The sequence below is a fragment of the Anarrhichthys ocellatus genome, unplaced genomic scaffold, assembly GCF_004355925.1.
Source record: "Anarrhichthys ocellatus isolate YVR2014 unplaced genomic scaffold, GSC_Weel_1.0 scaffold83, whole genome shotgun sequence".
Classification (NCBI taxonomy): Eukaryota; Metazoa; Chordata; class Actinopteri; order Perciformes; family Anarhichadidae; genus Anarrhichthys; species Anarrhichthys ocellatus.
The window spans coordinates 891,932-909,826 of NW_022280113.1; the positions used below are offsets into that span (position 1 = coordinate 891,932).

The following is a 17,895-nucleotide window of genomic DNA, read 5'->3' on the forward strand; positions in this document are numbered from 1 at the left end:
ATATATAATAGTACATTGCAAATACATTGCCAATAATTGTACTATTTCTTGTACTATTTTTGTCTAACAATTTGCAAATTAAATCTTGAAACACACTTTCAAATAAATGTAATATAGTGCATTTTCGAGAAATATAACAAAAATATACTTAACAAAGAGCAAAAAAATTCTGATTTAAGTTTATATGGTACATGTATTACTAAACAAAACAGAATGACCATGTTTCAAATTAAAACAACACAGAACACTGAACCATCAAAACAAATTGCACTGCTGCAGACTCTCGCTCACTAAATAGAAACACAAACATGCTCCACATTATGTTCCTTTCTTTTGGTTGAACTGCTCGTTGTTACACTTCCGTCTGATGACCGCTCGCACGTCCGAGGCACTCGTCTGCGGCTCTTGAATAACAGCATCTGTTAAGAGAAGAGACGAGAAATGATGTCACACAGCATATTCACACAACATTTTCTTCTATTTTGACCACACAGGAAATCCTGTTGAACCAATATTATTTTTTGAACAGTAAATCAGGATTAATATTGAGGAACTATATCAATATGATATGCCAATATTCCTACCAGTGCAGGTCAAACATATATTTCATCACGGGTGGTGTGTTGAACATGTGATCCTGCTGCTTTATAAATCACAGAAGCTTTAAATTGTCTACATACGACTCAAGACAATTACCTACCTGTTATGGCTTGCACTTTGGCAACGTCCAGTTGTCTTTTAGGAGGTCCCACTTTCCCAGACTTCCCAGTCAGGGTGGACAGTACAAGGACCTCCTTTGTGAACACCAGAGCAGCCAGCTCCTGGCAAAAAAGGGTCATGATCGATTAAGCCGCAGGAAGGCCCTCTTTGAAACCGTCACTGTGCTGCCAGCCAAGGCGTGCTGTATATAAGAGAATCAATGGAACACATTAATATACAGTTGGAAGATCTCTCTCTACCTATTAGGAATTAATAGACCTTATTCACATATGAATACAATGTGCTTCATTATTTAAAACACTGCTAGTAGTCTGTACATCCCTCTATGGTGTAGAGGTTCCCACTCTCTACTAATTCACATGACTGATGTGTGACACATGTAACCTAGTAAATCCCATCACTTTATATCCGACACATTTTAACTTGAACAGCAGACGATGCTGGGGAAGACAAAAGGAACGTGGTGTCATTTTTCTATAGCCCTTACACTGAGCAATCAACATTTACTTCACAATGACAAGTTAAAGCAAAAAAGTTCAGCATTGTTTTCGTTTCGCAAAATCACAGACATTTTCTATACCTATTCAACAGGTGTGAACTGAGTTTTTTGTGCTGTCGCAATGACTTGTTACAACTATTAATGATATTAGGATCTTAAAACATTTTCTGTAATACAAAACAGTACATGTGGCTGGTTACATTGACTTACCATATACTTCAGAATGAGATGCCCATCATCTTCCTCAAGTTGGATGCCTAGAGGATGGCCGCCCTTGAAAGCACTTGTCGCCTGTATCAAAGGATTACACTTGTTGAAATATCCCTCAAAACATCAGTAATTACAAAAAATGTTTAGAATATATATAGGACCTCTGGTGACCTTAAAATATACACTGACTTCATTATACATTCTCTTAATAGAATAATTAATTATCTTAGTTCTGCTTACATGACCCTACTACCTTTACTTATAGTTATTCTCATAAAGCACAACCTGGTGATTACTTTCACTTTACTGAAGCCTGCTTCTGGTGAACTCAGACTAGACTTACACAAAGTGAGCTTCTGCTGTTGCTCTGTAATGACTCAGCGTCATTGTGTTGACTGAACGGCAGCTTGCTGCTGAAATACAACGTTAACGTTACGGCACACGTGTCTCCTCTCTAGTAGGGCATTTAATAGACTGTCTGTATTCGGGGAGTTCGTGGCTGAGGTTTCCTTTGTTAAAGTCACCAAGGACAATAACTAAAGAGTCCGGGTTGGTCCGCTCCACACACAGTATCTGGTCGTCGAGCGCGCGCTGTGCTTCCTCCACGTTGCCCTGCGGCAGAATGTAAACACCGACCAGTATGAATGAAGCGAACTCACGGGGGGGGGTAAAAGGAGTAAAATATTCCAGATCAGGAGAACAGTGCTGCAGAACCACTGTCACATCGTTACACCAGCCACTGTTGGAGTAGAAACAGATTCCTCTACCCTTCGATTTGCCGGAGAGCTCCGTGTCGCGATCCGCTCTGAACAGCTGGAAGCCAGTCAGCTGGCGCACAGAGTCCGTTATTGTTCCGCAGAGCCAGGTCTCAGTGAAGCACAAAATGGAGGATGAAGAAGTATCTGTCTTTCCCCACCAGTAGCTGAAGTTCGTCCAGTTTGTTGCTGAGTGAGCGGACGTTGGAGAGAAATATGCCCGTCAGCGGTGAGCGAAATCCACGTGTGCAAAGACGCACGAGCGCGCCGGCCCGTTGGCCTCTCCTACGGTGCTTCACTGCATGAGATAAGGTGAGAGCACCTTAGACGAGAATGTCCAGGAATTCCACAGAAGTTAACTGAAAAGTTGGAAGTAAGTCCGCTGGAGTTGTTCCCCTGATGTTTATGAGCTCATCTCTGGTGAAAGAGCTTTGGGTAGCGCAGCATAAAACTGAATTAATGACAAAAACAAGACAATACGCACCAACACGTCGAGGCAGCCGTCCGCAGCGCAATCTTGATGTATAAAGAAGCGATATTTAAAAGCTCTGCTGTAGGATGCTACCTATCGTCAACCCCGCCAGACGCGAGGGAAGGCTGTCTGGTGCTTTATCAGTCCTATACCAGTCCGAGTCGCTGTCTTCAGCCGACTGCCAGTATCCTCTGTGTGTGTGGGGAAGCTGAGGCCTGAAGTGGAGGGTGGAGACCATCTGTAGTCCTCTCCTCTGGTCCTCCTCTTGGAGGATCAGAGGCCTGAAGTGGAGGGCGCTGTGTCCTCGTGGTCGTCCTCACCGGTCCTCTGCCTCTTCACACTTACCTGCTCCGTGCAGTCCTCTTCCCTGCTCCTCTTGGTGGACTCTTCTGACCTCTGGGGGACCAGGGGCGGAGCCTCTTCAGGACGTTCCACACCAAAAGGGAGGGAGAGCGGATGGCCAGCGGGAAAGGGAGGAGGAGTCGGCACGTGGTAGAACCCCTCCCAGAAACTCCTAGGTGGTAACCGCTGGGTGGTCATCTTCGTCTTCCTCTTCTTCTTCCTCCTCTTCTTCTTCTTCCTCTTCCCCCTCTTCTTCTTCCTCCTCCTCTTCCTCTTCTTCGTCCTCTGTATCCTCGAACATGGAGTCATATCAGGAATCTAAGTATTCCCAGTCGGATCCGACGTCTTCCTCCACGTCCTCTTCCTCCTCCTTAGCTGGGACCAAAACATCAAGCCTGACCTCATACTCACCGTTTACATAATAAACATATTCAACACATACTTCACCTGCTCCGTCGTCAGAGGAGTACGGGAGGATCCTGTAGCCCTCCTGTGCAGGACGTTCCATGATGTAGTTCACACCAGCTGAGAGGGAAAAATTAAAACTGTAAGGATTTCTCATAACATGAAATATTTCTGGATTACATTGAAGAATAATCAAAGATTAAATGAGAAAAAATAACACGTGTCACCAACACACAAGAGGCTGTGCCTTTTACTATTTTAACAATAATATCAAACATAGTGCAGCTCTGCCTCTGTTAGTTCGAACATTAGTCCGTTATAATAACTAGTTTGTTATAATTAGTTCGTTATAATAACTAACATTAGTTAGTTATTCTGCACCAAACAATTGTAAGGACTTCAATGTTTGTGTGGACAAAACGATCAATGGTTTGCAGTAAACACCGTGAACGTGTTTAATATGCATTGAGCTACGTGCGTCATGACGCACAGTGAAACATGGCTACATTAATCCAACATGACCACAGTACCCTCTTTAGTTTATAACTCATTATTCTCCCAGTTTATGAGTTGCATATCACAGCGCGTGGAGGAGATGGTGCACGCGCACATGCAGTCCCGTCCCTCCTAAACAAAATACCACAACAACGAGCAAAGCGCATCTCAATGTTAAAGACATAGTTGAAGTAATATTATAAAGTAACAGGAGCAGATGTTTTTTGGTGTAAATCAGCTGTCCCACGCTTTCCGTGTCCAGCTCCCTGCCCACCTCCTTCTCCCCTTGCAGGATCAGCTTTACGACGTCGGCGTCAACAGAGGCATAGATGAACGACGTGTCATAGGGGGCGCCGAGGCAGTGTGTTGTGTTTCTTGTTACATACTAATTAGTTACCATTCACAAACCAATCACATTATTTTCCACGCTCTGTGACATTTGCTAAGAACGAAGTGAATGTGAGAGGAGTGCTTTCTCCTCGAGTGACGCAATTTATTCATGTCACGTTCAGTTCTGATCATGTACGTCTGACGAGGTAAACAACTATCCAAATGACAGCCTCTGAACCCCCCCCCCCCCCCCAGGGCAGCGACCCACCTGCACTCTTCTCCTGGGGGGTCAGCTCCACCACCTGCCAGCCGTCGAACTCCGCACCGAGGTCCCCCTTCCTCATCCATGCTACAGCCACCAAACTTTAAACAAAGGTGCTTTGGAGTGCTAGGAATACACACACACAATTTCAGGAGTCTAGCACAAACTTTCAAAAAGTTTGTGCTAGACTCCTCATTCATGAGCTCACTTCAAATCACATTCATGAGAAAATGTGTCTAATTTCAGATTAGATTTTAGAGGAAATGGTGCAGAGTTACTAAATCATTTCACAACAGGTTAATAGTTGACCACCTCAAGGTGTCACTTGGAGAGTACCAGGACATTCTGATGTAGCATTTCAAAATTAAAGCCCTTCAAAATCTCATTCATGAGCTAACTTCAAATCACATTCATCAGACAATTTGTCTAATTTCAGGTGGTTATTACCCCCTCACCCTCTTCCCAAGGTCCTAGACACTTGGGACTGGTACCCATCAACCCGCAATGACCGCTTTAGTGGGGGTAGAGCCCACTCCTAAGGCTCTAGGACCTTCCTATCACCCTAACCCTAACCCTAAACCTATCCCTAACCCTTATCATGTGCTTGGCCACGCCCCCAGCCCAAAGCAATGGGAGTCTATGACAGCTATACCAAAGGAACAAGCTACAGCCACCAAACTTTAAACAAAGGTGCTTTGGAGTGCTAGGAACACACACACACAATTTCAGGAGTCTAGCACAAACTTCCAAAAAAGTTTGTGCTATATAACGTCCTTGTGCCAGACACAGAAGCTGTTGATACAGCAGTTGTTAGTCAAAACTTCCCCATTTGGCCATGGGATTCTGGTAAATGCATTTGTATGCACTATATGTTGTGTGTATTTTTATATCTTTGCTCATATACTGTGTATTTAATTCTCTTTTGTACCCTTTGCAATTGTCTATTGTTCTTCAGGAGTAATAGAAGTGTTCAATTATTAACATTTATTGAACTTTATTTTCATTACTGTTGGAGAAATTCAATATGATCACTTCGTTACAGCATCCAAAGTCCCCCTCGAGACAAAGAAACTGGCCTTTGACAAACTAATGCCGCTGTCTCGACTTCGAGAAGAGGATGGGATGTATTTAACTGAAATATAAAGACCCCAATGATCATCATTTGACATGAGTTTATATATTTGGTCGTGATTCAAAGTTATTTAATGATCACAAATGTATACAACAATGTGAGATCACATAAGCCAGTAGCTCTGTCACCGTTCTTGTCAATGTAATACTGAAATAATAATATAACAACAAAAATATAGTATATCATATAATATATTATTATTAACAATAATAACAATAATCTCTTGAAATGTATACTGCAAATGATCTAAATTGTTCTAAATTATTCTTGAACGTATTGATTCTAAAAGTAAAAGTATCTTGCAGCAGTCTGCTCTGTCGGTATAGTAGCCTATCTACCGTTCAGACCTGCAGCAGCCAATCATCTTCGTGCTCATTAAACAAACGGCGTTTTGCCTCCACCGCCTGGGAGAAGTAGCAGACACCGCTCGCTGCAGTGTGAGGCCGGAGTGGCGTTTCTTTCTCCGGGCGCCAGATGGCGCTGTTACCCCTAATGCCAACATTCAACAGGTCCAGCGACGCGACACCAGCTTGGACTGCACGAGCGAGGCACAGAACAGGCGCGATGTATTCAGTAAACAATATAAATAACGCCGTTTTGTTTTTCTCTGTCGTTCGCTACACAGTCATCTAAATAAATACTTATAGATAACTGTATCATATCAAGCAAACGTCCACATTAAGTGAGTGTCTGAGATGTGCAGGTGACGTTCAGATGAAGGTGTGGCACGTGCTTAATTAACGCCGTGTTCGTTTTTCCCCCACTTTCCTCTGCGGCAATACGCATCTCCGCGCGAGTCCGATCCTCTGCGACCAGTGGATGTCGTTGTTCCGCCCGGTGTCACCCCCTCGAGATGAGCTGACCAAGGAGCTGTGCCAAGCAAGATGAGAGAGAGAGAGAGAGAGAGAGAGAGAGAGAGAGAGAGAGAGAGAGTCCGGGAGAGTGAGAGGGAGGGGGCGAGAGAGAGATTGTGAAAAGAACGGTAGGAGGAGAGGGACTTGCTATAAGGACACCAGCTACTCTTAAATCCAGCCGCTCCTCTGTTTTTACGCAGGAGAATATTTTTTTGTTTGTTGAAGAAACAAAACAAGAAAACGGGAGCAGTTGTGATTGAAGCCCATCAGAGAAAAAGTAGCCTCACATCTCGTTTATTTATTTTTTCTTTAAATCATTCTCAGGTAAAGTGAGCTTCAAAGAAATTTCGCCAAAAAAAATAACTGGCATGCGTGTAAAGTAAATTTGATATCATTGTCAAATTCTTGCCCCCATGTTTTTTTGCGGGGGGATGTTTGCTGCATCGCCAAACTTAACTCTCTCTCTCTCTCTCTCTCTCTCTCTCTCTCTCTCTCTCTCTCTCTTTCTCTCTCTCTAACCTCACGCTCGCTGCTTCCCCCGTTTCTCCCCCAGCCGGCAGAGACACTTGGGGACGGAGGGACCTACCATGATAAGGGCTGTGGACATTGCGCTGACTGTGCTGCTCGCCGCGTCCCTGTCGTGCCGGAGCGCCCTCGGCGGCTACGGGGTGAGCCTGTTCGCGGCGCAGACCTCTCCCCCGGACCCTTGCTACGACGAGCACGGCAACCCGCGGCGCTGCATCCCGGACTTCGTCAACTCCGCCTTCGGCAAGGAGGTGAAGGTGTCCAGCACCTGCGGCAAGGCGCCCGGTCGCTACTGCGTGGTGACGGCGGCGGAGAAAGGAGACGAGAGGACGAGGAACTGTCACACCTGCGACGCCTCAGACCCCAGGAAGTACCATCCGCCGGCGTACCTGACGGACCTCAACAACCCGCACAACCTCACCTGCTGGCAGTCGGAGAACTTCGTCCAGTACCCGCAGAACGTCACGCTGACTCTGTCGCTCGGCAAGAAGTTCGAGGTCACCTACGTGAGCCTGCAGTTCTGCTCGCCGCGGCCCGAATCCATGGTCATCTACAAGTCCATGGACTACGGTAAAACCTGGGTGCCCTTTCAGTTCTACTCGACGCAGTGCAGGAAGATGTACAACAAGCCGAACAGGGCCATGATCACGAAGCAGAACGAGCAGGAGGCGGTCTGCACGGACTCGCACACCGATATGTACCCGCTGACCGGCGGGCTCATCGCCTTCAGCACGCTGGACGGCAGGCCGTCGGCGCACGACTTCGACAACTCCCCGGTGCTGCAGGACTGGGTGACGGCCACCGACATCAAAGTCATCTTCAGCCGGCTGCACACGTTCGGCGACGAGAACGAGGACGACTCGGAGCTGGCGAGGGACTCGTACTTCTACGCCGTGTCGGACCTGCAGGTCGGCGGGAGGTGCAAATGTAACGGGCACGCGTCCCGGTGCGTAAAGGACCGGGACGGGAGTCTGGTGTGCGAGTGCAAGCACAACACCGCCGGGCCGGAGTGCGACAGGTGCAAGCCTTTCCACTACGACAGACCGTGGCAGAGAGCCACGGCCAGGGAGGCCAACGAGTGCGTCGGTAAGTCCAACCCCGCCGAGCTCCGTCCCGGAGCGGCTGCGCGTCTCTGATGCTGTGCCGGGTCTAGCTGATACATGTGGGATGGGTTGTGTTTGTGGTGGCTGGACGGACTGGTGTGATTTTAAGATTGGGCCTTCAGTGGAAATATTTCATTAGGGTGAAAAAAAAGAGCATTATTAGAGAGATAGATGTAAAATAAGTGAATTTTGGGCATACAAAATTATGCGTTTGATGGTATTTTAAATAATAATTAAAATAATTGTATTATAGTTCAATTTACGACTAATTGTAAAGCTTAACTTCATTCAAGTTAAGCTTTAATTAAACAAAACCGCAGCAAAGCCAAACGCATTTATTTTTCCTGATATTGTGGCGTTCGTCAACGAGCATACAATTGTGTTCAAGTCACACGAGACGTGGAAATGCAATTTGAAAGTCCATTTAGCTCACTGCAGGCCACAATGGGGGCTTTTAAACCACCTCACACGGGACCACCGAGCCTAATCATCCACAGGAACATTTCTCACATGCTCGACTTTATACCGCTGCGATAAAGCGATGCCTTTTTTTAATTCATCTCAAGGATCCTGCAACAAACTCACCGCAGTGGTAATTGAACGCAGCTTTTTAATTCATAATTAATGATTTTTTTTATTATCACATAATTATGTTTTGCATCAAAAGCAATACGACATACTGCATCAACATGTCAGGTGTTGCAGTTGAGAATTTAAAAATATTATAATCAAATCGTTTTCCTTATTACATTGAAAAAAGCTAATTGGCCCTAGATTTATTGGATTTTATTCTGTTATAAATGTACTTTAAAAAAATAAAAAAGTGAGAATTACTTTCATTTGGTTATTTTCTTAATTATCACTGCCATTATTCACTGAAAAACAACCTGAGAAAATACAATATACCCCCATCTAACAGTATTTGCCAGGCCTAAAAGAAAGCAGGTGTAAAAACAACAACAACAAAAGAAGCAAATTCCTGATCTTATCTGTTCTGCTGCTCTTTGTGTCTGACAAGCCAACATGTTTTGTCAGCTGCTGACTGATCGGTTACAGTAGTTTTATTACAACCTGGCACAGACACATGTATGAACCTGTAGTAGGTTGTACTGCAGAATACTGGCCAGGTTTTTGTCAATTTTAGGTTCCCTTGAGATGCATAAGAGAAGATGATGAGAGATTGTTTGATGAAATTGCTGAATTATGTTGCTGTATTCCAAGTGAAATTGTTTTTCTTGGTCGTTGTTGTTTTCGCTTAGTTTCATTTCATTGTAATTACTGGAAAGACAGACTGGCAGTAGTTTGATGTTGGCCCGGCTCCTGCTGATGAGGTGTACAGTGAGGAGGATGAGGAGGGACGGCTCGAGAAACTGAAGAAGAGGCAGAAAGATGTTGCTGATAGAGACTAAAACCTCAGAGTGAATCCCTTTATATTCCCCAGTGTGCTGCAGGTCTGCAGTGGGGAAAAAATAAGACTCTGCTTGACGGTCACGGCACATGTCAGCCACTTTGACACGAAGCAGATGTTTAAAAGGTTTTTTTGTTTGCTGCCGTTGTCCGTTGCTAAAGCTCTGACACATTCTCGCTGGCAGATGTTGCTAAATCAACAGGCGCCGTTTTGTGGAAATATCCACATTCTGCCTGGACTCTCAAAATAGCACTTGATGTGTAAAAGAAATAAATGGAATTGAGTTTATACTGCTTGAATTACAAGTGGCAGTCAGGTGAACAACGCACTCAATATCAGTTATACTTTACATGTTTTACATGTGTCACTCTAAAAAAAAAAGTCCATGTCTATATTATATTTAAGAATCAAGCAACACAAACAACATTTAAATTCTTACTATAATAATAACATTGTAGGCAGTCAGTAAGAAAGATTGCCGCGGTGAAAATCATAGCATTCAGATGATACTCAAATATCTCAGCACTCAGCAATGCAACATTCAAATGCATCAAATATAAAGAGGAGGATTTTCAATTTACAGCTTTTAAATATCTGCACGATGTAGAGTAATACATGCGTGAAAAACAAAAATCAGTTTAGGCACAACTCCTAATAAACTCACGCAAATAAATCGTTTCCTTCAGTAAACAATCCTCAACACCTTCTTGTTTTAGAGGACTAGATCGTGTATAATAAGTTTCACACTCGAACCATGAAAGCCAGTCGATTATTGCATCCATCGCAGAGAGTTTTTGTCGTTGCACTCCCCTTAATGACAGCGCCGTGAGTGTCTCTGGACTCTCACGAGGTTCTAGTTAAGCACAGAAATGTTTCTGTGTGCAGTAAAAAGGTCTGGCACCGTGCGGAAGGGCACTTTGCTGATTACTTCCATCAGGCTCTTAGAGGACGCTCCTGAGTGTGCGCCTCCATCCATTTGGGTTATTGACTCATCGCAGAAGAAGATGCAGCTTCTAATGCAATGGGTTCAATAGCCAATACCGCAGTCACGACGGGGACACGCTTCAATCTCAGTTTAGACGTGTTCATCTGGGCTTGCAGCAACCGTAGGAGTGCAAATTTACTGTTCATTTTCAGCATTTTAATTTTCTAATTAAGTTTGTGCAGTTTATTTAACATTTTGAGTTTAAAGAAAGGAGAAGGTTTTATGAATAATTCAGGCAGATTAGAAAAAAAACCAGCCTGAAGGTATGCAGAGTGAAGCGACTGAACCACAGAGAGGAGCAGGGACAGAAGGAGGTGCAGCAGGACGACAATAGTGAAAATGAAAGAGACAGATTTAAGAAAAATGTGTGAGGGAGAGGAACCGGGAAATAAAGGGAAGGTAGAGTAACATTTCCATGGCCTGTTCACAAATTACTTTTTCTTTTTTTTCCAGGCGCCCCTTATTGGGTCAATAAGAATATAAAGGCTGCTGGGACATGAAGAAACTTTTCTTCTTTCTGCATCGATATTGTAACATATCAGTGACTTGGAGGAGATTCTCTCCATCCTATAGCTGCGATTTACGCCTGTTTGCACACGAGCAGTTTCTTAAAGCCGAGCATCAGCTGGGTGATTGGAACGGAGCTGCTTCCTTTTTTTTTCTTCGTTATATCCAAATCTGAACTGCATAAATCACCCTCAAATGTTCCCAGGTGCAAACGCGTGGTGTCGACAAGTTGAGATGGTTGATTTGATACCCATTGAAATAATTGAGTTTTAAAGCCACAACTGCTTGTATGGACAAAAAAAAAAAACTACTTTAAAGTTGTTTTTATGCCTTGTGATATGTGAGCTCGCTTTCAACTTGAAACCGTCAGGGGTAAAAAAATAAAAAATTCCGTACATAAAAAAATTCTTGAACAGGTCCTCGGAGTGCCTTAACTAGATTTGAGTATTAACTCCAACAAAATGTTCGAGCGAACATAAGTAAACACTTAAAAACAGCTGTGCGCATACTGATGTTTGCTGGTGTGTTTTCCTAACTTCCATGGATGGCTGCCCAAAACCATAATAAGGTCTCAGATAATCCCAGAAACAGCTACAGCGGAGTTTGATAACAGAAAAGTTTCCTGCAACGCTATCAGAAACAATCAATTTCTAGATTTAGCAGAGTTTTTTTTCTGACAGAATCAAAAAGAAGGAGCTTTTTGCAAATATTTGTGCACCAACTCTCATACATGAAGGAATGCAGCATAGAAAAATGTTGTGCTTGTGCATTAAACAATAGCTGCCCTGATCATAGAGATGTCCCAATGTACAATGGACCAAAAATTGTAAGAAATAAACCATCAAAGATGCTAAAAACCATCAAATATTACAGACTATTGACAGACTGTGTTAAAATATTACAGAGTGGATTCTTCCATTGAAATCACTGTTGCTTACTCAGGTGAGGTGTTTACAGTCGTTCTGCACATATTGGATAATGAGATTCAAACTGTAAACTATTCCACCAGTAAAAATGATACCAGTCATATACGTATCATTCCACCTTTGTTTGCACATAGAAGCGATGGTTTTCACTTAAAATGCATCAAGTCAGTTGAGGAACAAAAGATGTTTTTCCTTCAGACGTCTCCTTTGCCGTCATGTTCGTTCGCTACCTTTTCAGACATGACTGAAGGTCTGGTTAATGTTTAATCAGCTAGCCGCGCACCTTTATGAAACCGGCATCCTTCATCTTCAAAGGTGCCGGCGGGATGCGTCGTTAGTGCCGCTCATAGCAAACAAAGCTGGGAATAAACTGACAGAGTAGCTTTGCACTTTGCACTGTCCTCTACTAGTCTTCACCTCTACTTCTTCAGTCAGAGCTCACCTCTTTCTACCTTGATGCACACACCTGTAGGCATGCACACATACACACACGCGCACACACACAAACAGTTTTCGTCAGGTCTGAAGCCGCTAGTTCAAACAGGGGGGAATGGCCTCTCTCTTCAAGAATCTCTTTTGCCGGAGCTCTTATCTGTGTTTATGGCTCGTTTTGTAAACCGCTGCAAAAATAAGTCGCTCATGGTCCAGGCGACCGGCTCAACCCTCTGTTTTAGATTTTGAGGCCTGTTGTATCTCTCAGACAGACAGAAACATGGCCACTGAGCCAGCACTGTAAGCAAGCCTGACTGTACGGTATATCAAGTAGCTGTAACCAAACACAAAAATAGACAGAAAAGATACACACACACACACACACACACACAAACGTCGTGGAAAGTCAGCAATAATGACAAACTTTCTGCAGCATGTTTTGCGAGCAAAGGAGACTCTGCTGGCAGCCTCTACTTTCTGGGAGGACAGCAGGCATAAGCTCTGGAAAGGATGGCGAGCTTGTTAACTAGCTAGCTTGTCCTTCTCCAGAGCTGGCTAGTTAGCTAGCTAATCTCTGGAGCCCCCGCCTGCTCTCCTCCCGGCAAAGTAGTTTTCTAGCGGTGAGGCAGAGGGACCGTTAAATCCAGCAAAGTCGCTGGGCATATTTTCTCTAACCAGTGCAGCATGAAAGCATGGTGGAATTAGCAAGTTAGCTAGCTAACTGGCCAGCTGCTAAACAAGTCAAATTTGACAAATTAATGCTTTTGTTACACTGTAGGAAAGCACATTGTTATCGCCAGATTAGCAGCAACTTTGTTTGGATCATTTTCTCTAACGAGTGTTGCCTAAAATGATATTGACGAGATGACATTTTTAATGTGTAACTTTAGCCCTCTATTCTGAGGTTATTTTTGATTGCAAAAGTCTTTGCAGCTAACTGTGACATAATCATGACTTCGGCTGTTAAAGGGTCTGTGCTCCAGTTGAGTATATAAACTGGGAGTGTACAGTATTTTTTCTGCAAGTGTGTGTGTCCATTGGGGGTTAAAGTGAGAGGCCTGACAATGTATGCCAGGTATTTAAAAGGTAGTTGCATTTCAATTTATGGAACTGGAAATTCAGAAGACAGCTGTTGAAGGCTGCCACAGTGCTGTAGCCTGACTGAAGTAATGGTACATAGTCTACACTGATTAGAAGTATTGATAAAACCTTCAAGGATAGAATGTGAGATAGATACGGTGCTGCAGCTCTATTCGATTATGGATTCATGCATCATGTTTTTGCCATAGACAATGTTTAAGTGTGTTTTTTACCTTGTGATCTAAAAATAGATTCAACAGCATGTTTGGTGACAGGAGATCCTTTCTGTTCCTGGCTCTTCAACCATCCTTTTTGGGCCAAAAATAGTCACCAGGCCTGGGTCAAAAGAAGACAAGAGTAGATCCATTTTGTTTTTTAGGGTTAATTCTGACGTATGGCTCCAGAAGCGTTTCACAAAGTATTTGTATTAGACAATAATGATGATGAAATAAAGCCATGACCATCAAAGGACTTTTATAAAGCTGCTCCTTTGAGCATTTGAGTAACCAGAGACCATACAATCCCATGAGTGAGATCATTTATAATTGCAAAACGTTAGGCTCAAATGAAGCAATAGATGTGACAAATAACACTGATGCTGCTGCGTATGTTGAAGCATGGAGGATCTTGAAGCTATTAATGTCAGTGTTTGGCAGCAGCCCTTTGGAGCTGGAATTTTGGAGCTAGTTGCTTGTCATGAGGCCTGTTTGAGAAACAACACAATTTTGATTGCAGATAATACATTCTGACAGGCCTTTGACGAGTGGAAATAGGTTTGTATCAAAAAGTCTGTCTGAGGACAACATTCGGATAAAGACAACACACAAAACGGGAATTAGAAAGCGTTTGAGAGAAACACAAGGAAGGCTGCCACCATTCATAAAACTAAATCCCAAACACATCTGTAGTAACTGTGTTTGACCAGAGCTATCTGCGTGTTGTGTGGCGTAGTCTTAAGTGGAAAAAGATCAGTTTCATTGCAATCCATTTTACGGCCTTTGACAAAGCTCAGGTCGCACTGGTGATGGAATGTGTTCACTTGTCAGAAAAGACTAAATCTGTTCTGAAATTTCCAAGCCTGTGTGTCTGTCGTTGAATTCAGGGTCCTCTGGGAAAAGTGAACATTTCAACGGTTGTGGTTTTGGTTTCATTGCTTTGGCTACAACACATAATGCAGCACAGATCCCGCTCACGTTGGGAGTCCGCATTTTTAGCCAGAGTGAGTGAGTGAGTGAGTGCGCACGGAGCTCGTACCGGGAATGGAACCTCAACCTTACTTTTGAGAAACGGTTTGGTCGGAAGCCATGTTGTGTTACTCGGTTGGCTTCTGGCCTGCACTCACTTCCTCTTCCTCGCCCTCGCTGGTGCTTGAACTCACCGAGGACTGTGGCTGGTTTATCACAACATCCAGCCAGGCCAGAAACTCAGATTGTCCCTATCATCATCATCATCATCATCATTCTCCTACTTATGATCAGAAATATTGCTGCATACCTGTGGGTGAAAACATGCTCTCTGTGTGTGTCTTGCATTTAAAATGTTTCCATCCAATCTGCGGGTTCACTCTTCCAGCAGCAGCTGGTGATAATTGGTCCGGCTGATGAGATCCAAACGGATCTTTTCCTCCTCTTTCCATCCTTCAAACACAGCACTCCTCTAATATGAGCTGCACTCTGCAGAAGTCGCTCATATACACTTCCGTACTATGTTTTTACGCTGTCGGGTACATTCTCAAGAGAGAAATCTGGGCGTACTGCACACTAAAGATTTTCAACAATCTGATTAATCTTTTTCAAAACCACAGACATGAAGCGGGTTTTCTTTACAGCGATGACAGCTGCTTCATTATTTTTATTGGACTCTTTGACAGCGCCGAGAGCTCGATCGTAGCCGGTCGCCTTAGGTGCGTTAAATTTAAATGCATTACAAATTCACCGGCAAAACAGTGTTCCAACATGACTAGGATGGCTCCCAAACATCTGCAAAAGTGCTGCTAGCTTTTGGAGAAAAGGTGTTTGAAAGACACGAGGGATACGTGCGACTCCAACACTCGTGGTGTTGCACGGTATGCCGATAGGTATCGGCATACCCTGTTGTTAAAAACGGTACGATACTCAATTTTATTAGTTTATAGGAGCAGTAGGCTATTTCCTATGAGTTGCGTGGATGTGCGGCAGCGGGGCAGTGTTTTGTGTGCGGTGCTCTGCTAGAGGATTGCATTGGGACGGTTTTAACTTCTCAGCAGTCAAAAAGTAAACTGCAGTTCCCGGGATTTAGCTAGCGCTAACCGGAAGGATGCAGTCAACAAATAAAGTTTTTTTTAAAAAGAGCTTGGTATCTGTATCAGCAGAACTATGTTAAAAAAAATATATGTGTATATACGTATATCAGCGCAGCTCTAATTACCCAACAAATGTGCAGACAACATTTTCTGAATCTGTCCAAGCAACACAGTGCTTTCTGCAGTCGCTGTGGTGACTCCCTGGTTTCAGCAGCTTTTCCCTCATCACTTCATCTCAATTCATCATCATTTTGTGTTTTTTTTACTTTGGGAAGCCTCTCGCTGTCTTCCGTGCTGCAGTATGAAAAAAACCAAATCCTTTAAATCCCATTAAATGCTGTTGAATATGATATGTTGTTGCAAATATAAAGTTGACCATCAAACAAAAAAAAAAAGATCATTTTAAATCTCATGTAATATCATCTATTATTACGTAACATTTCCTGATATTTTAGGTATTTTTCATATTGTTTCTGTATAGTATCGAGATATTAAGGCAGTCACAATTTCGGTACACAACATTCCTCACACACACACATACACACACACACACACACACACGCTACTCAACAGGTCGCTCTTCGTGTTTAATCCCCCCAGCGACAGACAGACACACGATGCTGCTCTCAGCCTCTGTTGATACCTGTCTCTGCCGTCTGCCGGTTACCTGTTCATATTCGTGCGTGCGCCCGCAAGTGTGAGTGTTTCCACGTGTCTTTCTTCAGCCGCCAGGAGGCCTCGACATTATGCAGTCAGTAGATCTCTTTCTGCTGTAGAGAGAGAGACAGATTGAGGCAGGCATGTGTGTGTGTGTGTGTGTGTGTGTGTGTGTCTTAATCTGCGCTGTCTGCCAGTGGGAGTTTACGAAAACAGTAATTCTGTCCAGGATGTGAGCAGCTATTCAGCGCCTGGGGAGACATCTGTTAATGAATTAATTGGTGACTTGATGGCATAGTGAAAGCTCGTCTTAGCCGAGGGAGGATCTCTGTGTGCTGTGGGTTTTGGCATGAACCCGCGGGATGAGTGTGTGTGTGTGGGGGTGATTGAGCAGAAGAGAGACAGAGGTGTTTGTGTGTAATGGAAAGGTTCGGGTCGAGCGGGTACCAGATGATTAGGGGTAATTAAAAGCCGCACCAAACAACATCAGCATGTGTTCACACATTAGACACAAGACACTCCAGTGCCTCACTCATCAGCTCCATGAATCACAGCCTGCCTGTCACTTGTGTGTGTGTGTGTATATATATATATATATATATATATATATATATACATAAACCACAAATCACAGAGGCCAATCAGACAGGACACACTCTGTCGCATGGAGATGAGCGGTGGAACATATTCAGCTCCCCGTCTGGGATATGTGATCAAAAACGTTGTATTCCGTTTTGATACAACAGCTGGACGCAATCTTTATATAGACAACATGCAGCGCTTCACTCATTGTTACCATCAATGTGTCAAAGTCTACATTACCCACAATGCTTTTTGACAGCTGACAGTCGCAGATTTGGATTTGTTATGCTAGCAGTGGCTAATGTAGCCTCGGGGAGCACCGACAGAGGTCTGGTGAGCTCACTTCTTTCCAACTCCACACCGACAACATTTTTTTTTAGTCTTCAGACTCAACCGACGCTGACTCAAGTGACATCACTTGAGGCAATTTACCAGACTTTGCGTAGCTACCTCGGGAGCCATTTAAGTGTTTACAAAACTTTTGCCACATATGCAGTAGAAGTTCCTCTCTGAAGTCCCGGTGTAACATATTTTGTTTTACAAGAAAAAAAGGGATTTTATTAAAAAATATAAAGACATGTTTTTTTCTTTTTTGGGGGCCATATATTGTTAAACAGGTGCACAATATGACGGGGGATGGGATTTAAAGGGGCTTTTATATCATTTCATCTTAACATTGCTAGTTTCTGCACAAGCCAGCTTCATTCAGTCATCAGGTCGGAAACTCACTTGCAGCACTATCCTCATTCATTGCCGCCACCATAGATAGACCAGAGCAGTCTCACTTGTTAAAAGGGGGCCATTATGGGACCAGTAAACCAATAAAGAAAATATTGTGAGTGAGTGTCTGAGAGAGAGAGAGAGAGGGAAAGACAGAGAGAGAGAGAGAGAGAGAGAGAGAGAGAGAGAGAGAGAGAGAGAGAGAGAGAGAGA

General features: G+C 43.7%; 1 protein-coding gene across 3 annotated transcripts in view; it reads left to right on the top strand.

Moving 5' to 3' along the window:
* Positions 1–2,294: 2,294 nt before the first annotated feature.
* ntn1a (netrin 1a) overlaps positions 2,295–17,895 on the top strand; it is a 59,271-nt gene continuing 43,670 nt past the window's right edge. For 2 of the 3 annotated variants that reach the window (XM_031874646.1, XM_031874648.1), the window contains exons 1-2: positions 6,663–6,800; positions 7,030–8,087. In XM_031874646.1, coding sequence (XP_031730506.1) covers positions 7,064–8,087 — 1,024 coding nt within the window. In that variant the 5' untranslated portion in view covers positions 6,663–6,800; positions 7,030–7,063. Of the gene's footprint in view, positions 2,497–6,662; positions 6,801–7,029; positions 8,088–17,895 lie in introns of those variants that run through there. The other variant, XM_031874647.1, reaches the window with a different exon arrangement.